The sequence below is a fragment of the Crotalus tigris genome, unplaced genomic scaffold, assembly GCF_016545835.1.
Source record: "Crotalus tigris isolate CLP2741 ecotype Arizona unplaced genomic scaffold, ASM1654583v1 scf7180000019227.483876, whole genome shotgun sequence".
Taxonomy (NCBI): Eukaryota; Metazoa; Chordata; class Lepidosauria; order Squamata; family Viperidae; genus Crotalus; species Crotalus tigris.
The window spans coordinates 309,218-336,907 of NW_024097445.1; the positions used below are offsets into that span (position 1 = coordinate 309,218).

Genomic DNA, 27,690 nt, shown 5'->3' on the forward strand with positions numbered 1-27,690 from the left:
TATGATATGCCGTATGCTAAATAAAATACCTTTAAAAAATAAAATTAAGTGGGGAACAGAACCTGATGGATATCAAAAGAGTTGTCCAATGAATGTGATATCGCATATTCTTCATTTCAGAGAAGAAAAGAGACAATTGTGTGTCTTGTCCTCTAAAAGGAGATCCAAAAACAGAAATTATGGTAATTTAGGGCTGATATTCTGATTGTTCTCAATAAAGAAATATAATGACCTGGAGAAAGTGATTGGATAATTGGGTGATTTGGGTGATTTCCAGAGCAGGATGAGTGCTACTTATATTTGGGATGCTACAGGTGATATATTACTGTATATTCCAGGTCAATTGACTGACAGCCTGGTTGGAGAAGAGACTGACACCTTGCCAATTTAGAACTGGTAAAACTTTGCATGTCCAGCCTGATTGTTAAGCTGCCAACATCACAACTTAATTAAAGGAAAGGATGCTGTTTCTCATTTAATAGCTGAGCCACAGGAATCAACCAACGTAAACAGTTTTTTTGTTCTCTGCCCTATATGTGAAAAGTTGAAAGATTCTCTCAGTCACACAGCAATACTCTTTGTTTTCAGAAGCTGGCCATTACTGATCATCTTCCATTATGATGCCTTTAAACTTAGCCAGCTCATCTGCTTTGCTTTCTCCCGCCAAGTTCTGATCAGCATTGTCAGATAACTGTTTTTCCAACACAATTATTTTTCTATGGGAGAAGAGACTCCTCTTATTCAAGCTTTCTTTAAAGAGTTTATTCCATCCCATTCTGAATAGGAAAAGATGATTAAACCTATTGATGTCTTAGTATCTACCGTTCTGTGCCTTGTCCTATGAAGCCTCTAAAATGGTTTGTCTCAGCTTAGTGTGGATTCAATTGTTCTTTTGAAAGTTTGGTGACCAACAGTGATCATTCATATGACTTGCTTGTTTCAATACTTGTTTACTTATCAGGCTCCATGCCAAGAGAGAGAAAAACTTTCTTTTAAACCAGTCACTATATTTTTTAAAAAAGGTCTTTTAAATCTTCTCACCTTGAAGATTGCAGTGATCTTCGAGTAATTACTTTTGGAATGTATGGGCACTGTTTTAATTATCTTGACCTGTTGTGTCTGATGCTGTATAGTAACAATAACAGGCTGTTCATCTCATCCTGTTTATTCTCTACTGAGAAGCATGCAATCCTATAAAACTAAAGTAAAAAAAATGAGACAAAGCAAAGCTAAAATCTTGATTAGGGTATTGTATTCTACTTGATTGTTTGTCTAGTATTAACCCCTGCTTACTGAACGTTGGTTGCTGGAGAGTATGTGATCTGGTTTGAATGCTAAGCTTCCAAGAATTCCCGAGTGCTTTTGAAGTTAGTTTGGTCTAAAAATGCTAGGGAATTTCTGGCAGTTTGGCATTCAAACAAATCAGCCATCAATAAACACATAGAAATAAACCATATTACACACCATTCAAAAGAGACCAAAAAAAAAGTTAAGAAGGAAACAAATATGCCAGAAACACAAAGTGGTGAGTGGATGAAGAGGAGGGAATATCCTCTAGACACACAATCTGAAACTTAAGACATCAATCTTGGTTTGATTTGCTCTTGCAGCCTTTCTGATGAGACTTTATTAAACCATTTCAAAATGGCATTAGCAATTCATACTTTTATATTATGTCCATTTTGGACTAACCTATACTGTGTAAGAATAGAGAATGAAAGCTAGGTATAACCTGCCCAGATCAGAATTGTCCCTCCTTCCTCTTTGGCCTAGTTGTAAAATAGAATTCTCTCCCTGAAAGAAGATTACACAAATGTCCCTTTAACCTGGTGTGTGTGAAGCTAACATATTTTTTTAATGATTATTTATTTAAAGGGACTTTTCCATCAGTAACTTGTTCTAGATTTTGCTCAGGTCACTGTGATTTATTATCTCTATTTTTCCCAAGAGTTTCTCTTCTTCCTGACTTCCTTACAACATGTCAGGCGCTTATCTCCTTCACCTTCTTTAAAAAAATTTGAAACATCCATCTGGCAATTGCCATGATTGGAGAGTCTGCAATACTAAATGCATTAATGGCATGACAGCTCTATCGATTTCCTTTCTACCTCCACATAATGCAAGAGATATACAAGCCGATAGGCTGCCTCCCCCCCCCCACACACACACACATCCCTTGCTCTCAGAAGGGCTAGTGCATTTTCCCTGTAGCTCGTGTTCCCTCTCTGTCGCATTTTGATAGATGGGATGATGCTATCTCTCTTAGACTAAAGATGGATGCTTCCTTTCTCCAAAATAATTCCCCTAGATGTGAGGAAGTATCCTCATTTCCTCTGCTGATGTAGCCTAAATGGTCACAGTTTTAGAGTCTCCGGAAAGGTCAGATACCATCTCTATCTCCTAGTTGAAACTCAGCAGGATCTTTCTCACTTACTTTAAAGTGTTTTTAGAAAGATGTTTAAGTTTGATTTAATCAAGTCAAGGTCACACAGTGTGACATTCTCCCTTCCCGCTTGGAGTTTCACTAGTGTAATTACCGAAAGGAATCTGTTTAGCTTCAGAAATGGTCAAGTAGAAAGGTCCCTGATGCCATCTACCAGCCATCTGGGGCTGCAACCATCATTGTGTTCATTCAGACTATACCAATCAACAGCCCTAGAGCTAATCCATGGGTGTCCTGGCACACCTGAAACAAGAGATCATTCAGGAACCCTTAAACAAAATCTGCAAAGTGGTGTTTTGTTTTCCTTACCTTCAGTTTAGCATAAAATTGGCAACTGACTTGCCACAATGCTACCTTTTAGAGACAGGAGAGAATACCACACTGTGGGAAAATGTGGTGATAATAACATACACAGGGACCATGCAACTGTTTGGTTGCAAGCAGCTTTTGAGTCTATATTATCATGGCAAATTAAGTATTCATGCAGGTAGTCCTCAACTTACAACCATTTGTTTAGTGACCATTCAAAGTTACAACAGCACTGAAAAAAAGTGTCTTAGGCTCGTCCCCACATAACTGTCGCAGCATCCCCACGGTCATCTGATCAAAATTCGGGTGCTTGGCAACGATCGTGATTAATGAGGGTTGCAGCATCTGGGCGGTCATATGATTGCCATTTTTGACTTTCCCAGATGGCTTCTGACATGCAAAGTCAAATGGAGACTTTGCTCAACGACTGAGTGATTCAATTAACAACTGCAGTAATTCACTTAACAGCCATAACAACAGCCTTGCCTGGCAATGGAAATTCTGGTCCCAATTGTGGTCATGAGCCAAGGACTGCCTATACTTTATTTCAAAGTAGCCCCCAATTATTTTAGACCCCAACCCTTCTCACAATTAACCACAGGATTTTATATCTGTACTATTGTTAGATCATTTGTGCCAAAGCGTGATCTGAAGGTACATGATGAAGGGATTTTTTTTTCAGGGATTTTTCCCTATAGCCTCTGGCCAGATATGGCTCATTATTTTGTCAGCTTCTCCTCAAACAACCACATTTGATCCAGTCTGTTCTGTTGACAAGAATTATCCTGCTGATGGAGAGAAAGAATCTGGAGCACATCTGTATTAATTCCTTCCAACATTCTCTGGAACTGAAAGGACTAAAAACAAGCTAATTCGATTAGATCTAGCCAAGTTGATGACAACACATGTTCCTCAAATCTTCCTAGCACCCTATTTGAAACAAAAGCACATTCCAGATTCTCCCATACTAAACATAATCCAACATTGTTAGGCCTTAAGTTGGTCCAAAGCTTGCCAAATATTAGTTTTCTAAGTCCCAAAACAAAAGGTTGAAAAAGTGTAGCTACAATATTAAGATGTTTTTCACATCTGGTGGATGGACTAAAAGTATGTGAATCCAAAACAATATTGTAGCTGTCCTAGGGCCTCCAAATATGTTCATATAAGAATCTAGAACCATTTAGAAGCTGTACAATAAAGCTTCCTAAGGAATCCGGTCTTGGTTCCTCACTGTGTTCCTAACTCAACCTTCAAGCTGAAGCTGGAATTGTTCCAATTAAAAATCATGCCCAAATAGCACATGTTATGTTACTGGCTCATAAAAGTGTTCAACTCGGGTTGTCTTGCTTCGTTGACTCTTCAGACAAATCCCAGACTTCTTAGCAAAAATTTATTGGTGCCGCTGGAAGCCATTGTGGATTCTCCCCGAATGTATTGATTCCAGTGACATTTGATCAGGCCAACCCATTTTTCAAAGAAATGTGCCAGAGATGAGGCTCTCCAAAATGACTTCAGCCAGACTCCACCATATGTTAAGTGAAGCCACAAAATAAGTCTTCCTCCTGCACTATTGTCCATAAACACCAAAAGATCTTTTATTTTTCCTCATTGTAATGTCCTCCACTCTGGTCTCTTAGAGGGAAGGTTCTATAGCATACCGAAAGAGTCGTGGCTCTGTCCTTGAGGTGAGGGAGATATTGAAACTATGGGTTATACATTGCTGTGTTGCTTTTTTTATAGAAATTTATGAGAAATGTGGTTCTCTAGTTCTCTGTCAAAACTCCTATTAAACATAAACAACTCCTCCAAGTGAGATGAAGTTGAAGTCTATTAACTAGACCATGGGTCCCCAACCCCCAGTCTGTGGACCAGTACTGGGCCGCGGCATGCCCGCAACCGGTCCACACAAACAAGCAAAGTCCCATCCATGGGATGCAGGCAGCACACAAAATCACACACTCTCTTGTCCACGGAAAAACCTTCCTCTTCTATGGAGAAAGGTTTTTCCGCGGACCAGACAGTGTGTGATTTTGTGTGCTGCCTGCATCCCATAGAACTGGTCCCTGGTGCCCATCCGAACTAGACTTTCATCCTTCAATACATTTCTCTTCCTTTTTTCCTTTCATTCTTTTCATTCCACCTCCCCCCCACCCCCGTTTTTCTACTTCTCCTTTTAAATATGCACATACTGCTCTATGTTTTATTTTGCTACTTCTTTGCTATAATTGGCGGACCATTACAGTCTTAATCCCAACAAACCGTAGCAGGCCTTCTGCAAATGTTAAACTTAATATACGGTAACATAGATTTATATTCTCTTAGTGCTTTAGAGATTTTAGCATTCTTATGCCCTTTCATAGTTATCTATCATAGTTATTCATACCATTTAGAGTATTTCATATAAAATCAATTGCCATTTTATAGGATTATATTTGCGTGTGAATTTATGACCTCTGCAATTTTAGATTAATAATTTTATCTTTACCTTATTTGAGTCTATCAATATGACTTTTTATTTTCATTTCTATTTTACATCATTGTTATTTGCTCTATGCTGGTCTATGACCAAAATAAAATTGATGGTTAACTTCTAAACAACTTCAAACTTTACCAAATGTCACCAGAAGCTGTGATTGCTTCTCATGACAAAGATCATATTAAACAGCATTCACTTTGCAGTTGAAAGATGTTGTTTCCGAAACAACAACAACAACAATCATTCTTATGAAGTCTCTGTTATCTCAGCTTTAGTTTCAGATCTATAAGATGACAGAGAAGGGGGAGGATGTCTAATTTAGAGGCTTCAGTAAGATAAGAAAGATATACTCAAAATGGAAATTATCTGAATTTATAAATGTGTTACCCATTTACATTCATTATCACCCCATAATACTGAAGTAAGGTGCAAAGTTAAGATTGGTAACATAAAATTGCATTTGAGGTCACGGATAATAATTAGGAGGCCTGTGAAAATCAAATACTCATCTTGAATTCTTCACAGTTTTGTAATAGGGAAGGCGGTTATTCATAGTCAGAGACCCTGCTAAGAAAAGATTGCCTTTCATAATATTTGTATAGGTAGTCCTGGACTTATGACCATAATTGGCCCCAGATATAGGGTCATAGGTCGAGGCAGCTGTTAAGCAGGTCACCATGTGACCCAGTCCAATTTTACAATCTTTTTCGCGGTTGTAAAATTCATTAAGCAAATCCATTGTAACCAACTGCCTTTTCTGCCAGAAACCAGAAGGAAACACTGGTTTTCAACAAAAGGCATTGTAAAATGTGGTCACATAAATGCAGGATGATGCAAATGGACATAAATGCAGGCTGGTTACCAAGCACCCAAAATGCAATCATGATGCTTAAGGGGGGCTGATCATCAAAACTTCAAAGCTGGGGAGTTCTGTTTTAACTTTGAAGGGACGCTAAGTAACCAGTCCTATGTCGAGGATTATCTTGTATCTATAACAGAGGGAGGGCTCCTATGAATTAAGCAGCACTATGGACTGATTTTGATTATCTTTTTTCCAATAAGTCAAAAGGAGGAAAAGTAGTGAGGAAACAAAGGAGTTTCTAAGGCAGAAGGATGTGATCCAGTCACATACAGTGAGTTACGCTTATTGAGGGTTAAACTCACCAAGAGGGCTGGCCATTGCTGGCAGATGATCTTGGTTCCATGAAATGCCAGGTAGTTGCACACAATGTAATGATTAATGACAGGCTAATAAGCAATTCCTAAGGTGAACATGATTCCTGTGCAAGCCAAACTGGATTGCAACTATGATTAGTTTCCCTGTGGGGATGGATTGTTTTTCATTTCCATTTTTCTTCCTTGCCCGCTTTATTTCAAAACTATATTCAGGGTGCCCCCTTGTGTTTTATTTTTATCACTACCTCCATGGCTCTGCTAAAGGAAATGAGGAACAAAAGAGCACACAAAATAAGGACATGCAGGGACTTTGCATTAGCCCTAACTCTGTCTTTCTCCTACATAAAGTAAAGGCGGGTGACTGTAAACTATCATCTAATTTCAAAAGGCCTGTCTAAGCTATCCCTTCAGGTTTCTGACACAAGCCCTCTGTCTTAAATCCTGGGCAGAAAGGGAGAAAATAGTACAAGGAGGAAAAGAGGTGGGATAGACTGCCATTGGCAGATAGCCTTCAACAGATCATCCTTGAAGGCATGCAATAAAAAAAAATCCCCCTTTATGAAAATGCACAAAGTAGATGTCTAAGGCTATAAGCTCAAGTATTCCAAGTATTTTTACTTCTACCTCAGTGCAACAAGAAGATCTGATGGGCAGAAACATGCTTCTCTGTGGATAGGTAAAGATGGGGCATGTGTCCATTTTATCTGAGCCCCCTCCTGAAACAATTGCCATTTCTGATGGCCTAAAGACGCCCATCGCTCTAGCAAATTTTAATAAATGCAACTACTACTTCAACATAATGTATATAGAGGCTAACATAATAGATACTGTATAAATCAATAGAGCAAAACATGAATGCTGTTCTATATTGATTTTTCTTAGGAATTCAAGTCACAAGTATATCCATTTATATTTAAGCACTGAGATCTGGGAGTTTATAATTGCTGAGAATATGAAATGGGATCTTGCCAGTTTAAATTTCACTTCAGCCATAATTTCTCTCTGTTTCTTCAGAAAGTCAGTTCTAAACTCTTTCTGCAATTAAGGAAAAATTATGTTGATTGTGCTAAGCTTCAATCAGGATTGCCAAGATCAAATGTGTGAACCACTCTGCATACTTGAAATTTGCCACATGAATGTTGTTGCTATTGTAGGTAGTGCTTTTTAGCAACTACAATTGGGATCAGCAAGTTGGTCATTAAGCGGAGCAGTTGTTGAGTGAAACCATGACTGTACTTGCGATTTTACTTCCGTTTCCTTTGCTCTACAGACCTGTGAAAGTCATAAATGTGAGGATTGTTTGCAAACTTATTTTTTCATTTCTGTCGTAACTGCAAATAGTTGCTAAGCAAGGCAGTCACTAAATGAAGACTATGTATACAATTATTGTAGATGATACAAATATTCCACAATTTCTGATTTAGGAGTTGGGAATCCAAACCCAACAAATCTGGAGAGCACTAAGTTAAAGAAAACTGCACTTACATGTGACTCATTTTCGAAATTATCATCTTCCATTCCCTTCAATGCCAGGGAGTTGAATGCAGGATTTCTTTCTTTCTGAGATTCCTTGGTTCTGCCCAATCAGACAATGTGATATGCTCCTGTCACATTTTGCTCAGGTATCTTATAATCAGGAAGTAAAGGATTCTGGACCTAACCACAGTGAGGTCTTTGGTTGAGGTTCGTAATAATAGCTTGTGTTGGATTCTGCACAAAGGTAGTTTTGGGTGAAGAGGTTTGATTTTTCTACTCTCTATATAGCTTTTATTAGTTATCAAGCATTATGAGTTAAGAAAGAAAAGAAAAAGGTTAAATGCACTTAGACATTATATTAGCCACAATCTATTCTAGTCAGTTTTATTCTACAGAAAGGCAATCACAGGTGAATGTAGGATTATATAGAAGCACTCCATCTGGAGAAGAAAAGCCTTACATTTTCAAGCCTGGGTACGTGTTCTCCAACACGTACCCAGGCTTGAAAATTTTTCCCTCCTTCATATCTAGGGCGAAGCCTCTGGTTTGCTTTCTTCTAAAACATTCCTCCCCCCTCAAAAAAAGGTCCCTTTTTCAGGCATGTAATATTCATATTATATCCACCTCAAAGGGGCGCAATGGCCCAATGATTAAGATGCTGGGTTCGTCAGCTAGAAAGTCTACAGCCTGGGTTCGAGACCCGAGCGCCACAGAACAGGGTGAGTTCCGTTACCTACCCCAGCTCCTGTTCACCTAGCAGTTGGAAAGCATGAAAATGCAAGTAGATAAATAGGTATCACTTTGTGGGAAGGTAACAGCATTCTGGCACCTTTGACATATAGTCATGCTGGCCATCTGACCACAGAAATTTCTGAGGACAACACTGGCTCCCTCAGCTAAGAAACAGGGAGAGCACCATCACCTACAGTCAGACAAGACTGGACAAGGGAAACCTTCACCTTTACTTTATCCATTCCAACCTAATTGGAATCAGTCCAGTTCTGGAAATCAATGCACAGTGTTCTTCCATAGCTACTTGGTTCTTGATGTAAACACTCACTGTCATTAAATGTTACCTTTGTGGTTTTTGCTCTGCCTAATGACTTCAGTTTTATCCCACTCCAAATATATTTGTACACCCTGAAATAGAATTAGAATAACAGAGTTGGAAGGGACCTTATAAGTCATCTAGCCCAATCCCAAGCAAGAGACCCTACACCATTTCTGACAGATGGCAGTGCAGTCTTTTTTTTTAAAGCTTCCAGTGATGAAGCTCCCAAACATCTGAATTTTGTATCTTGCCCTTCTACAGAAAGCATAATATAAACTGGGTGGAAGATAATAAAATAGCATGCATAATGTGCAAATTTATAGAAGTCTTGTCAGGCCAAATCGTCGTGCTAAACATTTTTTATTTCTCAGACTAGATTCCTCAATGGATGCTCAGTCCTGTTCATTTGTGCTCTATTGTTTTCTTCTATTCCACAAGTTTCCCTGTTCTTTCAATACATTCTGATATCTTCTTCAATATCTCTACATCATGTCTGACTGGTTCTGCATAATTTTTCCATCATAAGACAGCGCAGACTCTCCAACCTTCTATTTCATAATCCTTTCAGAATGAGTTTAAACTACTGCAGAAAACCGCTTTTCTACAGTGTATTATGTAAACTTCCTACAATACATTTAAGGATCTGGTTGCTCCCCATTTTTCTCTAGGGAGAGAGAACGCTCATAATTACTGTGCCTCTGAAGCAGTGCCACCATCACAATTTCTTGGATCCCACTGCTGTTAGAGCACTGCTTGCTGATTCCCTCAGTTGCTCCTCTAAAGTTTGGTCTAAACCAGAGGTCCCCGACCTTTTGGGCACTAAGGACCAGTTTCGTGGAGAGAGGTTTTTCCACGGACCGGAGGGGGCATGGTTTTGTGTGCTGCCTGCATCCTGTGGATGGGGCTTTGCTTCTTTGTGCGGAGGGGTTGTTGGCATGCCGGGGCCCGGTATTGGTCCATGGCCCAGGGGTGGGGGGACCCCTGGTCTAAACTACAAAGAAATAGGGCTCTCTGTGTCACAGATTCCTCAATTACCTTTTGCTCTTTTCAAGTATAAGGGCTAATGCAGGAATTTATTTTTATTTTCACAGTGGAGGTTGCTTAATTTTATGCACTTAATCCTTGCTGCTGCAAATTGTATCTGTGCTGCTGCTGATAGTGTGCGCATTTTGCGCTAAGTTCGCAGACAAGAACAGTTCACAAGTAAGCAAATTCTCTAAAGTTTGATTTATATACAAGATTGATTTGACACCCACAATGCTTACTACATCCTTGATACCCAGCTACAAAGTGCTTACAAGTTCCATGTATTTCCACTCCAACATCGCCCGGTTTGAGCTAGTTTTGCCTCGCTTGTTATTATGATCTTCCTCGGCATCCGTAGCTTAAGCTCCCAGCAAGTTTTAACAACCCGGATGCGGAAGTGCTTGTTCTTTTCTTTCTCGGGTGGTGTTGCTGTTGTTTCGAGCTTCTCGGTAAGAAATGATTACAATCCGTTGGCATCCGTGGCGCATCCAGGTGGGGGCAGCTGGGAAGAGGGTGGAGGAGGAGCGTTAAGGTGCCGGGTGTGTGACCGTGGATATTCAGAGAGTGGGGAAAAGTTGCGCGGGAGAAAAATAAGTCGGCGATTGACCCCCCCCCATTCCGGCAATTACTCGCTAACTCTAACGATTTGATTTCTGTTCTGCAGGCAGCTGCGGCCAGAAGCCCTCACCATGGTAAGTGGCGGCAGTTCCTGAATCGGTTGTTCTTTTGATGATGCCAGGGTTGAAGAAGTCGGTTGGAAAAAGATACACAGAGAAAAAAGGCTTTTTTTTTCCGTGAAGGAGGTTTTGATAATGATGAAGGTCTAACATTATTCATGTTACACTAATGCTTAAATGTGTTCTGTGCTCGTACTTAGTGTTCACTTTTTAAACAAGGCATAGTTTTATTTATTTTTTCATTAAGTTAAATTTAATATATTGAATGCAAATGAAGTAAGAGAAATCATTTCGTCTTATTTCTCTTTATTTCCACTCAGTATATGAAATGCAGCAAAACTTGGGGGCATTCTAGGAGAATAGTAATGGAAAGCAGCTAAAATAAATGTAAGTTTTCAGATGTAGCTTGGCTCTTAGTACTGTAATTCTACATAAACCATGGAAGTGGCTGGCTCAGGAATTCTGGGAGTTGAAGTCCATGAGTCATAAAAGAGCCAAGGTTGCCTACCCTTGGGTTAGCCATTGCCTTCTTCCAGGATATTTTTTCAACTTACCGATCTAGCCAGTATCTGTAGTATTTCCTGGATGTTTCCCATCAATGTAGTAACCAGAGTTGAACCTGTTAGTATCTGAGCCCAGAGGGGGTAACATAGCCTCAAAGAAGCCATCCTTGTTTGCTGTAAGGAAAATGTATGAAAATACTAGCACTGGGGAGAAGAAACTGGAAGTACGCAGTTTGGTATTGGGAAAGACAGTGAAAATACAGGTGGTCCTCAACTTACACAACCATTCGTTTCGTGACCATTTGAAGTTACAATAGCACTGAAAAAGGTGACTTATGACCTTTTTTCACACACAACAACCGTTGCAGGGTCCCCATGGTCATGTAATCAAAATTCAGTTTGGCCACTGGTTCATATTTATGACAGTTGCAGTGTCCCACAGTCACGTGATCCCCTTTTGCAACCTCACAAGCAAAGTCAACGGGGAAGCCAGATTCACTTAACAACTGTGGTGAGAAATGTAAAATGGGGCAAAACGCACTTAACAACTGTTTCGCTTAGCAACAAAAATTTTGGGCTCAGTTATGTTGTAAGTCGAGGACCGCCTGTACTAGTTTTTTTTTTGAAACATGCTGCTTTTGATTCAGACCTTTGCTGGATAAAAGCATAATGTAATCACTTTCCTTTTTGCTGTAGCTAGATATTTACATGCATATGCCTGTTGCTTGTAGATATCAGAATAGGATAGAATATTCATTCACTTTGGCAAGTTTTGTGCCACTGCAAAGGGAGATGGAAATCTTTCACTGATTCTTCGTTATTTTACTTACTCCAAGTTAGGTGAAAGGTTGGAATTACAAAGGCATCTAAAAAGTCTTAGTTGTATAAAACGGGTCCTCAACCCCCGGTCAGTGGACCAGTACCGGGCCGCGGCGTGCTAGCAACCAGTCCACACAAACAAGCAAAGCTTATGTTGCAGGCAGCACACAACACACACTCTCCGGTCCCTGGAAAAATATCCACGGAACCGATCCCTGGTGCCCAAAAGGTTGGGGACCTCTGGTATAAAATACTAACCAAAGCCTGTCAATCCATCAGCCTTTCAATTCTGGAACAACAGGAAAGGGTTAGGATTATAACTTGAAGAGATCTGTAGCAGTTTCAACAAATGTTCCATTAGTGATCCCAAGCCAGTCTTTTAATGGGGATGGGTTGGTTTTTTTTTTTTTTTTTTACTTTTTTAATTGTGTACAAAGGAGAAAAAAAAAGATTAAAAACATTGAACATGATAAATCATCTTTGACATACATCTCCGTCTTGTCAGTTCGTATTGTACAATAATTACACATGATATATCTATATACAACTGTACATTCCTAGTCTCTGTCTTAACTTATATCTTTGCTGTTAACCCCCATTTTTCCTTCCATTTATAAAATTTATTCCAGATTCGATAAAATTCTGTTTCTTCCTGATTTTTTTAATCTTTTAGTTATCTTGTCTAGTTCTGCGCAATACATAATTTTCTTTATTAGTGCTTCCCCACTTGGTACTTCCATCGCTTTCCACTTTTGAGCAAATAGTATCCTTGCCGCTGTTACCACGTGTATGATGAGATATGTGTCACCTTTATTTACATTTTCCCTAGTATTCCTAATAGTAATGTCTCAGCTTTGTATTGAATGTTTTGCCTAGTCATTTCTATTGCCCATTCCCAGACCATAAGCCAATACACCTGTGCTTCTCTACATGTCCACCATACATGAAAAAATGTGTGGATGGGCTGGGTTTTTTGACATTGCTGTTTGAAGATAAGATACCTTTAGTTGTCAACCCTGTTTTCTCCCAAATGATCTTTGCCTTAAAAACAGTTTATGATGGGCATTTTTATTGGAAAACTGTCAGGATGCCTCCAAACCGCATTCAACCAATCCCCCTGTGTTGTCTTCAGGAGAAAAGGGATGTGGAAGTAGGCTTGTCCAGATGACAGAACATGATTTCTGGAAGTTGTAGGTGAGAAAGCTCAAGCAAGACTAAGGCAAGAATTACATAGACAGCAGTAAGATGTCTTTAATGCTAGTATTAGGAGCAAATATGGAAACTCAGAAGAATTTCCAGGACTCATGTGTTAGCAAAGTCATTAAGGTGAAGCCACTCAGAATATTGTGAGGAGTTTCCCAGATTTCTTGCCTCCTGCACTAAGTTCAAATTTATAAGATACCAATAAGCCTTCCTAGTCACTCGGTTGTTTATGTCTAACATTCATTGAGGTGCTCTCTGAGCTTGGTTGTTTAGTTGCAGACATTTCATTATCCAAACTAGGGAACATCAGTGCTAGTCTTAATGATGTTCTCTAGTTGGGGTAATAAAACGTCTGCAAGTAAACAACTAAGCTCAGAGAGCACCAAGGACCCCTCATTTCAGCTCTGAGCTATAAATATTCTTTATTACTAACATTCCTGTCAGCCTCCTTATGAGCTCTTACACTGTACTTGTTGCTAAAAATGAGTTCATAAAGTTTCAGTTTTCTGTTTGATAGAATCGCGTGGCAGAAAAGGAAAAATTGTTTGGGCTGCAGGAATAAAATATATTTTCACATTGTACTAGATGTCAGATGTATGTCGATTCTTGTATTTATTACAGCCTCGAAAAATTGAGGAGATCAAAGATTTTCTGTTGACTGCCAGGAGGAAAGATGCAAAATGTGAGTAGCAATTTTGGCTCTTTGCTTTTTTTCACTAATTATATTGGTTGTGTGATTTAGTCTTGTATTTTAGTTTATGCTGAAAATATATTTTGATTAGTATGATCTAATGGTATTCTATAATATTAATTGTGGTCACTGTCAATTTTTTAAAATGTTCCATAGAAACCCAGGTCTTGTCCAAATACTGTATTTGGAGAGCCATATCTTAGTTATGCATTCTTTCCCTTCATCCATGTTTTAAAAGCAATGGCTGTTTTTGCCCATTTTTTTAAGTGATGTCTCTGAATATTTTGTCATGTATAAAAACATCATTAAGTAAATGACTGGAAGCTTAATAGTGAAACATTCTCCAAAGCAGTTTTAATTTACATCATTTAGAGTCATTTAAAAACCATAAAGTTTGTAGTACCTTCATTGGCATTACTTAACCATGGTAAATTTCTAGGGCACTCTAATCAGCTAAGAAATTGTCATTAAACATGTTTTTAATGCATGTTTGATTTTAGAAACAGTTTGGGAATTGTTTTATGCTTGAATAAAAGCTTTTCTTCATAATGGTTTTGAAATTTAGAAATGTACTGCACAACTGCATACAAGCTTGTGAGCCCTTTAGAAATATCCATAATTGAAGACTTGTTGGAAAAAGTATGTGAATCTGTACATAATAACTCGTGATGTTTCCTGAAGCAGCAGTGATTTCAGCAAAGTGATTGCTGCCCATAAATCCTATGCATTAGCTTGGAGATATTTTGGCCTCTTCCTCTTTATAGAGAGTTGTTTCAACTCAATGGTGATGAATAGGTACCACTGTAGTAGAAAGGTAACAGCGTTCCTCAGCATATAGTCATGCTGGCCACATGACTGGACAACACTGGCTCCCTCTGCTAAGAAACACTGCCCCCTAGAGTCAGATACAGGGGGAAACCTTTACTTTACCTGAAATTGCTGGCTTTGGGTCATGCCACAATTCATTTCAGTTAAAATCAGGACTTTGATTTGGCCATTTCAAAGGGGAAACTTTTTTTTTTTGCTTCAGCCATTCTGTTGTAGATATGCTTGTGTACTTGGGATCATTGTTGTGCTGCATGACCGACATTCACTTAAGTTTCAGTTTATAGGCAGATATGCTGATAGGCTCCTATAGAATTTCTCAGTACAATCCAGATTCCATTGTTCTGTCTTGATTCTGAAAGTGCAGAGCAGCCCCAAATCACGATAGTGCAACTGACATGCTGGTTGGGATGAGAATCGTTTGTGGAAATGTTTTCTCAAAATACAACATTTCTAATTTTTCCCCCAAAGTTCCACTTTTGACCCCTCTGTCCACATAAAATATTGCAGTAACCTGTTCAATAATTCCTTATGGAAGACCCATGAATACTTTCAGTGGACATTGTAAGAATAGCCTGCAGATCCTTTACCATCACCCTGGGTTCTTTGTAGTGTCCCAGTGTATTGTATTCCTGAAGCAGTTAGTTTAGGTTACTCTTAAGAGAGCTAATTATCCTAAGGTTTCACATATTTTCTCTGAGATAGTGAATGTTGCCTCAGAATGTTCCTTAAAGGTGTAGTGCATATTTATTGGGGTAAAAAAAAATCTGCTAATAGGTCTTAAGTCAAGCTGATATCACGTTGCTGGCCACAGTATTGTAGGTTTACAGATTGTTTTAAAGGGTTCACAGACTTTCTCTTAACACCATAAGCCTCTGCTGTAAAGTTGTTAGCGCTAGTTATTAGTAATAAATCACAGCAACTAGTTTTTGACTTGTTTTTACGTACTTTGATATGTATGACTCTATAACAAGTATTAGCTTCAAGGTTATTCCAATAAGGTATTTAAAGAAAAACATTTTTTAAAAAGGTATGATAACTTAGTTCTACTTCACAAGCGTCACTGTTGTCATGAGATAAAGTGGATGTAATAAAATATTCTGTCTCAAAATTGCACTAAATTCTGCTTATTAGGCAGTTCCTTAGTATAATCAATGCATAATGATAACCCCAATATTTTTATACCACAGCTGTGAAGATCAAGAAGAATAAAGACAATGTAAAGTTCAAAGTGCGTTGTAGCCGATATCTGTATACTCTTGTCATCACAGATAAGGAAAAGGCTGAAAAACTGAAGCAGTCTCTGCCACCAGGTAACTGAATTATAAGTGGAATTGTACAACATGTGAGAAAATTAATAGTAAGCAAATAGTCCCACATTTCAGCCAGTTGATTTTTATTGTGGGTTTTGTCTATTTGTTTTTTTCATAAGATGATGGGTATTCTCATTGGGTCACTCTTTTTGCCAATCCTGTCTCACAGAATAGCAGTTGCACTTAGACTTATATACTGCCCTCTCTAAGCAGTTTACACAGTCAGCATATGGTGGCCCCCCACCAATCTGGGTCCTCATTTTACCAACCTTGGAAGGCTGAGTCAACTTTGAGCCAGTCAGGATCAGACTGGATTGAGCAGTGAGTACTGCATTCTAACCACTGTGCCACCATGGCTCTTATATAAGATGCTCTGAACATCTGGATAGAAGGCAAACTATAAATCCAAAATGATAAGTTATTATGTATTGCATGTGGGGAAACCCTGAACATTTGGGGCACTGGGCAAGTTTTGAAAAAAAATAAAATGATTACAGGCTTCCTGAAAAAAATATATATAATGAAATAAAATCAATCTGCCTTATATGAAGAGTTAACTTTACATGTTTAAGGATGCTGTGACATCGAAGTGAGTATACATAGGTGATCCATTCATTTTAACAGGTCAAAGAAAATGGGGAGCCCCCCACCTAACTTGTCCTTAGTAGATGATTAGAAAGTGGGAGCCATCTGGAGATAAAATTCCAGAGCCTGGCAGAACTGCTATAAGTCCCTCCTCTTAATGTCAACTAATCCCCCTTCCCAAGAAGTGGGAAGGGGAAGCCAGCAAACAGTCATAGGTAGGAAAAATGGCCCTTTAGATACTTTAGTTGATAATGAACTTTGAACATCATTGCCAGCAATTTGAATTGGTCCGGAAACAATTGAAACAATTTAGGTAAAGTAAGTCCTATTTTCCTAAATGGAATTTCTCTTAAGAACCTGGCTATAGCATTCTAGGTTATTTCAAACACTTTTCAGCTTATTGCAATCCTCCAGATGTGGAGTATTAAGGCATCAGTTATTCTGACCACATCTTCTCTCTCTTCTGACCAAAGCTGGATGAAGGCATTCCCAATTACAGCTCATGTCTGAGGTCAAAGCCAAGTGCAGAGAAACTGCTGAGCTATGAACCTACATTTGCTATTTTATCCAGCATTGATTAAATTGTTATTCCAAAGTCAGCATTACTAAATAAAAATTCCTCTGTCACAGCTGAGTTAATCTTTGATTATTTGCTTCATATCCTGGCATTGGTTCTGGATCTCTTGATTTAATTCTAGGGAGGCTGTAAAAGAATCAGTCTGAATATTATCTGTATTTTGACACAAACTGCAAATTCCAGCATGACATCTTCCAACAGTTTTCTGGAACTGTCAGATGTTATGAATATAATGAACATTTGGTCACTCACTAGTGACTGATAAATTGAAAGGCCATTTTATTCATTCAACAAGAACCAAACTATCTACCTAAAACTGATTTGAAATTAATCCTAATTTGTAGGTATAGTAGCTTAAAATTGAAAGGCAGTTACACACTTTAAAATATTTAAAAATTAAATCTGTAAACTGGCTGGAGTTACTTGATACTATTGAATTAATTAGGCATTGCCTTTTAGAAGGACAGTGTTTTTCCTCTGAGAAGAAAAATTGTAGTTAAAGAAGTTTAATTTCCATTGATTTCAGTCAATGAGCATAGCATATCCTTTCAAAGCTAGTGAGATTTAATCACTTAAATCTCTTTGCATTGTGAATTGAATTACTGTGCTGTTTGCTTAACAAATAGAAATATATTTTCCTTATTGATATCGAAATGAAAATTTGCTTCTAAGGGATAATTCAGTTTTAATGAAAACAAATAAATTGGTGCTTAGTTCGTGTTAAAAATAGAGGGGGACTGAATGAAATGAAATGATCCCAGAAAGCAGTAGGTTTGTAGTAGATGCATCCAAATAATACATATTTTGTATGAGCACCAGTATTGTTTCAGAATTGTCAACAAGGTGGGAGGGGGGGTTAAAAATACAGAACAGATTTAAGGAAAATGACTGAAAAGCAATGTAATGAATATCCACCAAGGGATGTGGCAGATGGGAGAGTTTTGAGTTTTGCAGCAGATACAAATGAAATGTCAGCCTAATAAGTTAAGCTTTTAAAACCCTATGTCTAAATGTCACTTGTGTAGCAGGAATATTGTAGAGCTGGAAGGTTGCATTTAGGCCATCAAATCTAACATCTCTGCTGGATAGAATAAAGAGATGTCATTTTGAAGAACATAGATGTTCAGTGACATTTATATCAAGCCACCAATTAAAAACAATGACTCTTTAGGTTACTTGCTTCTCTAGCTATGAGGCTGCAAATTATGCTCTTACCCTTGCTCAAGGGAGGTCTCCTTTCAAATTTGGACAACTAGTGTTTTGATAAATGGTTAAAAATAATAGTTTTACAAACAAAGGTTGAGAATATTGTCTCTTTGCTCTTCTTCAATGTGTGTTTCTCTTTTTTTTTTTCTCTAGGTTTGGCGGTAAAAGAACTGAAGTGAATGTGTCCTTAGAATTTGGCCAGTGGATTGTAATAAAGAAATGAACTTCCTCTCTTGTCAGTGTCATATTTTTCTACAAAGCTTGCGCAGGAAATATAACTAGCCTAGCAAGCATTGGCCTTCCACAGTGTGAAATCAATAGGTAGAGGCAAAAAGCATCTGTTCTTAATTTTGAAATAGGATTGATTTGAGTAGTGCCATGTGCAGCTCCCATCTACAGTTCTTGTTTAGTTACAGTTCTGATCCACGTGAGATGACCTCTTGCAAATACAATTCTTGAATATTAGAATAAGATGCAAGTTGGCATGAAACCCCTAAATCCCAAAGCAGGCATACTTCAGATGTATTGGCAATTTTAACCCAGTGCATCTGAGGAGCCCAGGCTGGGGAGGCTGTTCAAACAGACCAAGTTCAGGAGGCATCTCTGTGTTGTTAACACTTGATTTTTGTAAGCTGAAATATGTAATAATAGTCAGAATTGTCAATGTGTGCATTCTGTTTATAAAAGCATGCAACCTGCAGAGACAGTATTCATTCCAGATCTTGTTTGTAAGCCTCTTGTTGGCTTTAGAAGATGTTCATGACTAATACAGGGGATAGTCTTCAATATATAAAGAGTATGTTTCTATTGAGCACTACCAGCTTCCTTCCCATAGCTGAGTCTTGATTCTAACTACTGATCTGATCATCGTGGTAAGCAGGAGTTGTAAATCTTATAATTTAAGAGATGCATTTTAAGATACGCTGTGATGCCCATAGGCGCCAACGTACTGACAATTCTCTTGCAGCTATCAGACTTCTTGCTGTAAAGGGATTTTTCATATCTTCTAAAATGGAAAACTGGCATGCCATGGAGCTTATGCCTCTAGCATTTTCATTTCCAAAAATGTTTATTGATACTCATCAAGCCCAGAGGCAGAAAATAAAAATAGCAATGCTGTATTTCAAGGTGTGTCTACTTGTCCAGAAGAAAGATAATGGTAAATTCAGATAGCAGAGGAGTGGCAGACATGTTTACCTATTGGCTGCCTGAAAACTGTTCAGCTGAGATGAAACTTCAGTCTTCATGCTAGTTTTAAGGTGAGGTTTTAAGTTATGATACTTCAATATTCTTCTAATGTCCAGTGAGATTTCTGCTTGCCATAATTATCAGATCAGTGGTTAAGACCCATTTGTTTATAAGAATTTTCTTGAAAACTGGACTTTTCACAACTGTATTTCAAAAATAAGACAATGGGATTTAGGAAAAATTGTTTCAATGTATTACATTTCTAGATCATTGCAAACATACCACTCAACAACGTATAACTGTTATTTAATGTGTTGTCTAAATTATAAATATTCCATGTTAAGATGAAAAAGACTTAAGAAACAAACCTTAGTTTGCTGGCCGTACAGCATTGATGCGGATGATCAGATTTTCATAGGGTGTCTGCCAAATTGTAATTTAATCCTAGAGATTTTGTACCTGTCTCATGAAATGATTAAGATATTCGACTGAGATGGCCAGGTTCACGTTCCCACTGAGCTATGGAGCTCACGGTTGTTCAATTGTTTAATTTATCTGACAAGGTAGTTGGGATAAAATAAGAGATGATACTCCTCAGACATACACGCAATTCTATGAATTCAGAGGAAACCCAAGATATAAATGCAGTAAGCACTGATAATGACTTCCTCTATCTTTTTTCTAATTTTGTATATCAGTCCTGCTGCAGGTTAATTGTAAAGATATAGGCTAAGGCTGTTAGCTGAGCAGCATTTTGATTAGAATATGGTGGCACCGGGTATCTTAAGTACAATAAAGGTTGATAACTCTTCAGCCGCAGAAAATACAGTGATGCTTAAAAAATTTTGAACCTTTTCTGAATTTCCAATATTTCATAAATATAACCTAATAAAATTTGATCTGTCTCTACATGTCCTAAATCTAGATTAAGAGAACCCAATTAAATGAGTCTAAAACATACTAGTATGAATAAATATAGTTTTGTTTTACAACAATTTACACATCTTTTCCTTTGTCAATTATAACCACTTGCAATATGTTATTTGATGGCTCATCATCCTAGAGCAGTGGTTCTCAACCTGTGGGTCGAGACCCCATTTGGGGTCGAATGACCATTTCACGGGGGTCGCCAAACAACGCAGTCCGCCATTTTTTCCCCCTTTTCCTTAGCTGTGCTACTCCCTTTTATTCTATTGGCTTTTGAAAGCCAATAGAATAGACTCTCTTGAATAGAGTCTAATTCTATTGGCTTTCAAAAGCCAATAGGAATTGTCCAGGCTGTCTCTGCCCTGCTGAGCCCGCCAAAAGTCCCATTCTGCAAACGGTGCTGCACCAGTTGAGTAGTCCTCGACTTACGACCGGTTGAGTAGTCCTCGACTTATGACCGGTTGGGAGTTACGGCATTAAAAAGGTTGAGAACCACTGTCCTAGAGGGAAAAGAAAAAAATCCCATTCCTCAGAATTGCAAATATACATTCAGTATTACAACTATGGCTGCCATTATCCCATTAATAAGAATCCCTTAGTGCAAGTTTTGTGAGATTAATTTCTCAATATTATAAAATACAAGTGGCCATTACAAAATCAGGCAGAAAGATAATGCATTGGAAGCTTCAGCTTCAGCTACAATTCATATTTGGTCAGTTCACTTTGCTTTCTGTCATACTACTGATATGGTGGTAGTGCTTCCTATTGTGTATTGTTCTGTGCTAGAGAATTGTCAGTAAAAGACTAGAAACTTTTTATCTGCCTGTGAAAATTAACATTTGTTGCTTGTGCTCATTGTTCCAGTGGTAAAAGAAATGAATGGAACACTTTATGGTGCGTGGGCATAAAAAGGGAATCAGCAGAGGATTTGTCAGTCCTGCAGGAAGAGATGTTAAACATGGACTTGAGTTACCATTTTCTCTAAACACTTTTTAAATTAAGCATCATTTTGAGTCACATCCTTGAGTACCATTTCTCCCATCTTGTGTATTTGCAAAAAGGCTGAGATAGCCAAATTATCTCCTTTTCATCTTTAGTAGTGCAGCTGAAGCAGACATAAACTGGTATTAAATGTTCTGCTAAGTGAGAAGAGCTGTTATGTGGTTATGCTGCTTTGCAATGATAAATGGGAAATCTCTTAATTTCATTTCACAATGGGATACTATTAGCCTTTAAAAATAAGCAACATACAGGGAAAGATTTCTGTTACATACTTATGCCCTTTCTGTCATCACTTCATGTAATTTTACCTGATTTTCATTTAAGCACATGTAGTTTTGATGTCCCCATTCCCTCCCATAGCATTGTTTGTTAATTGTTAATATTTTTAAAAAATTTAGTAGCTTTTTTTAATGGATTTTAAACAAAGTACGAACTAATAATTCTAGAACAATTCATCTGCTTTTGACAGAATGGAACTGAGATGCAATACCAAGAGGAATATTATAGCTAGATATTTTTGCAAGTCATTTCTTCATACTTTTTGAAATAAAACATGGCTTTCATTCCAACTTGCATTTCCACACATAAATAGATCTTAGATACAGCAAAGGAACTCCAAAAACAAATTTCTCAGCAGGTTACACAGAGAAAAGGGATTTTGCTGCAATCTCCACCTAACTGAAGGAGATTTTTCCTGTGAAAAGAGTTCAGCTCATAAAACGTGGGGTCCAAAACATTAAATTCAGAAGATCCACTGAAAGTGGAGAAGAAATTCAAGTATTATTGCCATAGCAAATTTTGTCTTCACTAACAATAAATGCATGGTACTTTGGGGGAAATAACTTTTAAATCAGTTTGACATCTAAATTCAGTGGGTTAATCTCAGCATATTAACTATTCAGACTAAAGAATACACTTTAAATGAATGTAAGCTTTTGTTGTTAGTTGCGAAGTCGTATCTGATCCATCGTGACCCCATGGACAATGTTCCTCCAGGCCTTCCTGACCTCTACCATCTTCTGGAGTCCATTTAAGCTCACACCTACTGCTTCAGTGACTCCATCCAGCCACCTCATTCTCTGTCGTCCCATTCTTCTATTACCCTCAATCTTTCCCAGCATTAGGCTCCTCTCCAGTGAGTCTTTCCAGTGAGTTGAGTTTCAACTTCAGGATCTGGCCTTCTAAAGAGCAATCAGGGTTGATCTCTAGTACTGACCGGTTTGATCACCTTGTAGTCCAGGGGACTCGCAGGCATCTTCTCCAGCACCATAGTTCAAAGGCCTCAATTCTTTGGTGCTCAGCATTTCTTATGGTCCAACTTTCACAGCCATACATTGCAACTGGGAAAACCATGTCCTTATGTAAGCTTTAGAGTTTGTCAATATTTATTTTCCTGAGCCCCAGAAGAATTCTATGAAAATAGAAGACGAGCATTGGCCTAGGTAGCATTTTATGTCAGACCACATTAGATTACAAAAGAAAAGAAAGATACATGAACTGTCATGTACATCAGCAAGACCAGGGGTTGCTATAGTTCTTGGGAGAAAATTATGGCTGTTACACAACTTCCCCATTTGCTCAGTTTCTACTCCTGCTTGAACTGATTTGTAGTTTTAGTCTATAGACAATAATCAAATCAGGAAGGAACATACAAAATGAGAGAATAAGACTGAAGGATTTGGGTTCTCTTATTATTTTTCACCAACCATGAAGTATCTAATGGAACATAAATCCCACCCCTGCATGTAAAGACTCCTTATGTAGCATCCTAGGATGTAGCATTCCAATCCTGTGCTAATTACCATTCCCTTGAAAGGACCCTTCAGTTAGACGTTAAAGATTAATTGCATCAGACTGGAAGTCATGACCTCAGACTGGAAAATCTTTCCGATTTATACATTCTATTAACCAAAGAATATAAATTCTTGGAAGCTATAAATACAGACCATTGGCACAATGATTCATAAAGTCTACAAAGAATAGACTGTTGTCTGGTAAATTTCCTCTTTCAAATAAAAGTTTTGCAAAAGTTTTACACATATACAATTTGCTTTAAGCATGTCTTTAAATGCCAAGGAAGTTCTTCTTCACAAGTGAGACATGTGCAGCAAAAGCATATGTTCATATTAGTAAAGTAATTCTCCTTTGAAGTGAGAGAAAATATGATAGAATTGTGAAAAAAGGCCTCATTAAGCATAAACCACTGCTCATATTTAAGCTATTTAGATAATATAGGGAAATGAATTGTGACTCTTGCTTCTTAAGCATAATTTAAATCTTTTTTTTCCTGAATGTTCAAAAATAATAAAATGAGTAATTTTTAAAAAATGAATGTTGGTTTAATAACATTCAAAAATCTCTGATCTTGCCCAGAGTCACAAGTAATTTGTACTCTTCCTTGCCAAGCTGTCCCTTGATATCATTAAGCATCCAAGGATCTGAAACACATATCTGATAATCTATCAAATGAGCTTGTTTTTGTTGTAAACAGCAGGTTTACCCAATTATCTTCCTTGAATCATGTTGTACAATAGCTAAGGATAATATTCAGCAGCATTTTACAATTTGGATCTATTAATCTATCCCAGGATTTATATGTGCTGTTAATAGTGGAAAAGTTTATTCCTCTCCTTTTGAGAATCAGTCAGGCTTAATTTATTATTGCACTGATTTACTACCTTGCAGACTACCTGGAAACTGCAGCCAATCCAAATGCAACCTCAGACTGTGATTTAAAAAATATGTCAATGTACACTTCTTCAAGAGTTGCACCATTTGTTTCCAAGGGCAACTCAGTTTGATAGTGGACATCTTCATCATTCAGGTTCTGGCTATCTGCAGGACCAGCTTCTCTCACCAGTGTTTCTCCACTGAGACCCAGATGACATGGTTCCCATAGGCCCTATCCCAGTGATAGTGAACTTTTTAGAGACCGAGTGCCCAAAAACTGGCCCGGCCCCTGCTCCACCCCCTGCCCTGCCCCCACCCTATCCCCCACCCCACCTGCCTGCAGGGCCACTCACCACCTCCAGGGCCCACCGCAGATTGCCCAGGCAGCCCAGCAGCACCATGGCCACACCCTCTGCCCATGCCCCACAGCATCAACTGTGTGGGATGGGGAATGAAGGCAGAGTCTTGTCTATGCTGCCTAGCTGCCATGTCCTTGGCTGCGCTGCTCCGTGTGGGCCACGCTTGGGGGCGACTCTGCTCCAGGGGGGCTGCTGAGGGAGTCATGAGGGGGAGGCGAGGCTGGGGCAACGGCACGTGTGCCCACAGAGAGGGCTCCAAGTGCCGCCTCTGGCACACGTGCCATAGGTTCGCCACCACTGCCCTATCCCCACACGAATGTTCTATGCAGGAATCTCAGATTTATACTTTCTCAGTTACAGATTCCTTCTGTAGAACAGTGTTCCTCCTGATAGGTCCTTTTCACAAAGCTATTGAGATCAGGCTGTCTCAGTGGGTCTTTGGGAGCTAAGGGAGCCATTTAAGCTCTCATATGAGGGTGGTATAATGATTGATCCTCAACACATGGGATATTATTTATTACAATGTTATTTTATCTTATTATGCTTATACTGTTGTATAATGAGGAATAACAGAGTTGGAAGGGACCTTGGAGGTCTTCTAGTCCAACCCCCTGCTCAAGCAGGAGAGCCTACACCATCTCAGACAAATGGCTGTCCAATCACTTCCTAAAAACCTCCAGTGATAGAGCACCTACAACTTCTGAAGGCAAGCTGTTCCACTGGTTAATTATTCTCATTGTCAGGACATTTCTCCTTGGATCCAGGGAGTTCTTAGATCTTATTGTTCTATACGTTGCTTAGAAGCACACTTGATAAAGCAGCATATATGCTCTGTAAAATAAATAAATTTTAGTGAATGTGTACATTTCTAAAACTAGATTACTATAAAACTAGATAGTAGAAATTACAATTCTTACTGTCATCCTTCAGACATACTGTATTATACAAAAACCTAGCTCTCTAGGGAAGGCACTAATGCTGGGAAAGGTGGAAGGAAAGAGAAGAAGAGGATGACCAGAAGGACCATTACAGTAATGATGAGTACACAATTGGAACACCTATATGATCTGATAGATAGATTGTCATGAAGAAAATCTATGCAGCTGCTAGGAGTCGAAAATGACTTGATGGCACATAATCAAGCAACATGCATGATCAGATATTCCATTCTCGGAGAACTGCACAGTTGCCAAGCCTTTTAGGAAAGTACTCTCTAGTAAAAGAGCAGCTCTCAAGAAACCACTTAAGGTCGATTTAACTAAGTTGTGTTGGCTTGCATTCATTTTCACAGGTACTTTTTCCAGAAATCAAAAAGAAATCTCCTGCAGGAAAGAAGATGGCTTAAATGAAAATGAATTGGCCTTTCCTGCTTTCCTCATTCCATTAGTGTCCATTGACATAATATTATTTCACCATTGTTTGTTTTTGCTGAATATCAGAATGGCAGCAGACAATAGTAACTTTGCCACATAGCTGACTCTGTGCCCCTTCTCCATCTCCTTTGGCTAAATTTCTATAGATGAAAGAGCTGACTGTTTGATGAACAGACTAGACCCAAAAGATCACTTATGTATGGTGCTTAAATAAGTTATGAGATTATTACCCTTCTTTAGTGGAAAGTGCTTCCAAAGGGCAGCTTTACAATTACTGCAGAGCAGAATAACCCAGTCCTACACACAAAATTTAGCTTCTTGTCCATAGCACATTTCAATAAGCCCTGATTATTATTTTACTTCTGGCAATAGCTTTGAGTTAGCTTGGTCTATATGAGCAAATAGGATTGTTGTCATAAATTGTATCTTTTTGCAAAGAGACATAGTTTCTTTTAAATCTCCCATTTTTTATTTATCTTTTAACTTATTATAAAATAGAAGAATAAATCTCATTTTTTATAGTTACAACAGAAATGAAAATAGTGCTAGCCTTGATAGCTGTAGGACCAGGCTTTAGGTTCATTCTTCATTCTCCTCTTCAAATTTATTGTGAGGAGGCTAAGCATCTGGCTCTTGTTGCTGCTGTACAGTTCTATAAAATTCTATGTGTACTGATGGTGCATAAAAATAATGCTGTCAGTGATTTAGAAGTAGATATGTTTGCCCTGACTGACGTATGCACATAACTACACATAACTATAAGTGTATACACATGTAGATCCAGCTAAAACCCTGTGCTGTCGGAGTCCTAGTGGACAATCACTTAAATATGAGCCAGCAGTGTGCTGCAGCTGCCAAAAAAGCCAACACAGTGCTGGGCTGCATTAACAGAGGGACAGAATCAAGTTCATGTGAAGTATTAATACCACTTTACAATGCTTTGGTAAGGCCACACTTGGAATACTGCATCCAGTTTTGGTCACCACAATGTAAAAAAGATGTTGAGGCTCTAGAAAGAATACAGAGAAGAGCAACAAAGATGATTAGGGGACTGGAGGCTAAAGCATATAAGGAACGGTTGCTGGAATTGGGTATGTCTAGTTTAATGAAGAGAAGGACAAGGGGGGACATGATAGCAGTGTTCCAATATCTCAGGGGCTGCCACAAAGAAGAGGAAGTCAAGCTATTCTCCAAGGCACCTGAAGGCTGGACAAGAAGCAACGGAAGGAAACTAATCAAGGAGAGAAGCAACCTAGAACTAAGAGAAACTTCCTGACACAACAATTAACCAGTGGAACAACCTGCCTCCAGAAGCAATGAATGCTCCAACACCAGACGTTTTTATGAAGAGACTGAAAACCATTGGTCCAAAATGGTATAGGGCTTCCTGAGCAGGAGGTTGGACTAGACTAGATGACCTCCAAGGTCCCTTCCAACTTTATTGTTGTTGTTGTTGTTGTTGTTGTTTTATTCATTGAAATTAAAAAATAAATAAATTCCTGTAGAAAGAAGCTGAGGTGCACCCAATACACCAAGTTATGGCTTTTAGCTTAATATGATGCATCCATCCATTGCACCTTAATGTTTCAAGAAGGCTACTATGCCTTTTTTATACAGTACTGTTAGATTATATTTATTTATATTTATCATGCTAAAAATGGCTTAGCATTATGTGTGAACATCATCAAAGAGAAGAAAGAGCTGCATACCCAAACTCCATATACTGATCCAGAATAGAAAGCTGCATATCATCTATCTCTACAGGGATATTTTCATAGCACACATTTTAGTCATGAAGAGAGAGGATATGTAGCA

The 27,690-nt window shown here is 38.5% G+C and overlaps 1 protein-coding gene across 1 annotated transcript; it reads left to right on the forward strand.

Moving 5' to 3' along the window:
- Positions 1-10,299: 10,299 nt before the first annotated feature.
- On the forward strand, positions 10,300-18,585 carry RPL38 (ribosomal protein L38). The gene is made up of 5 exons (XM_039361261.1): positions 10,300-10,406; positions 10,622-10,649; positions 13,781-13,841; positions 15,866-15,988; positions 18,510-18,585. Exons 2-5 carry the CDS (start codon positions 10,647-10,649, stop codon positions 18,533-18,535), a joined length of 213 nt encoding a protein of 70 aa, XP_039217195.1. The 5' UTR covers positions 10,300-10,406; positions 10,622-10,646; the 3' UTR covers positions 18,536-18,585.
- The last annotated feature ends 9,105 nt before the right edge of the window (positions 18,586-27,690 follow it).

Coding starts and splice junctions, on each gene's coding strand:
- RPL38 (XM_039361261.1), top strand. Junction 13,842..15,865: donor CAGGAGGAAAGATGCAAAAT/GTGAGTAGCAAT, acceptor TTTATACCACAG/CTGTGAAGATCAAGAAGAAT. Junction 15,989..18,509: donor GAAGCAGTCTCTGCCACCAG/GTAACTGAATTA, acceptor TTTTTTCTCTAG/GTTTGGCGGTAAAAGAACTG.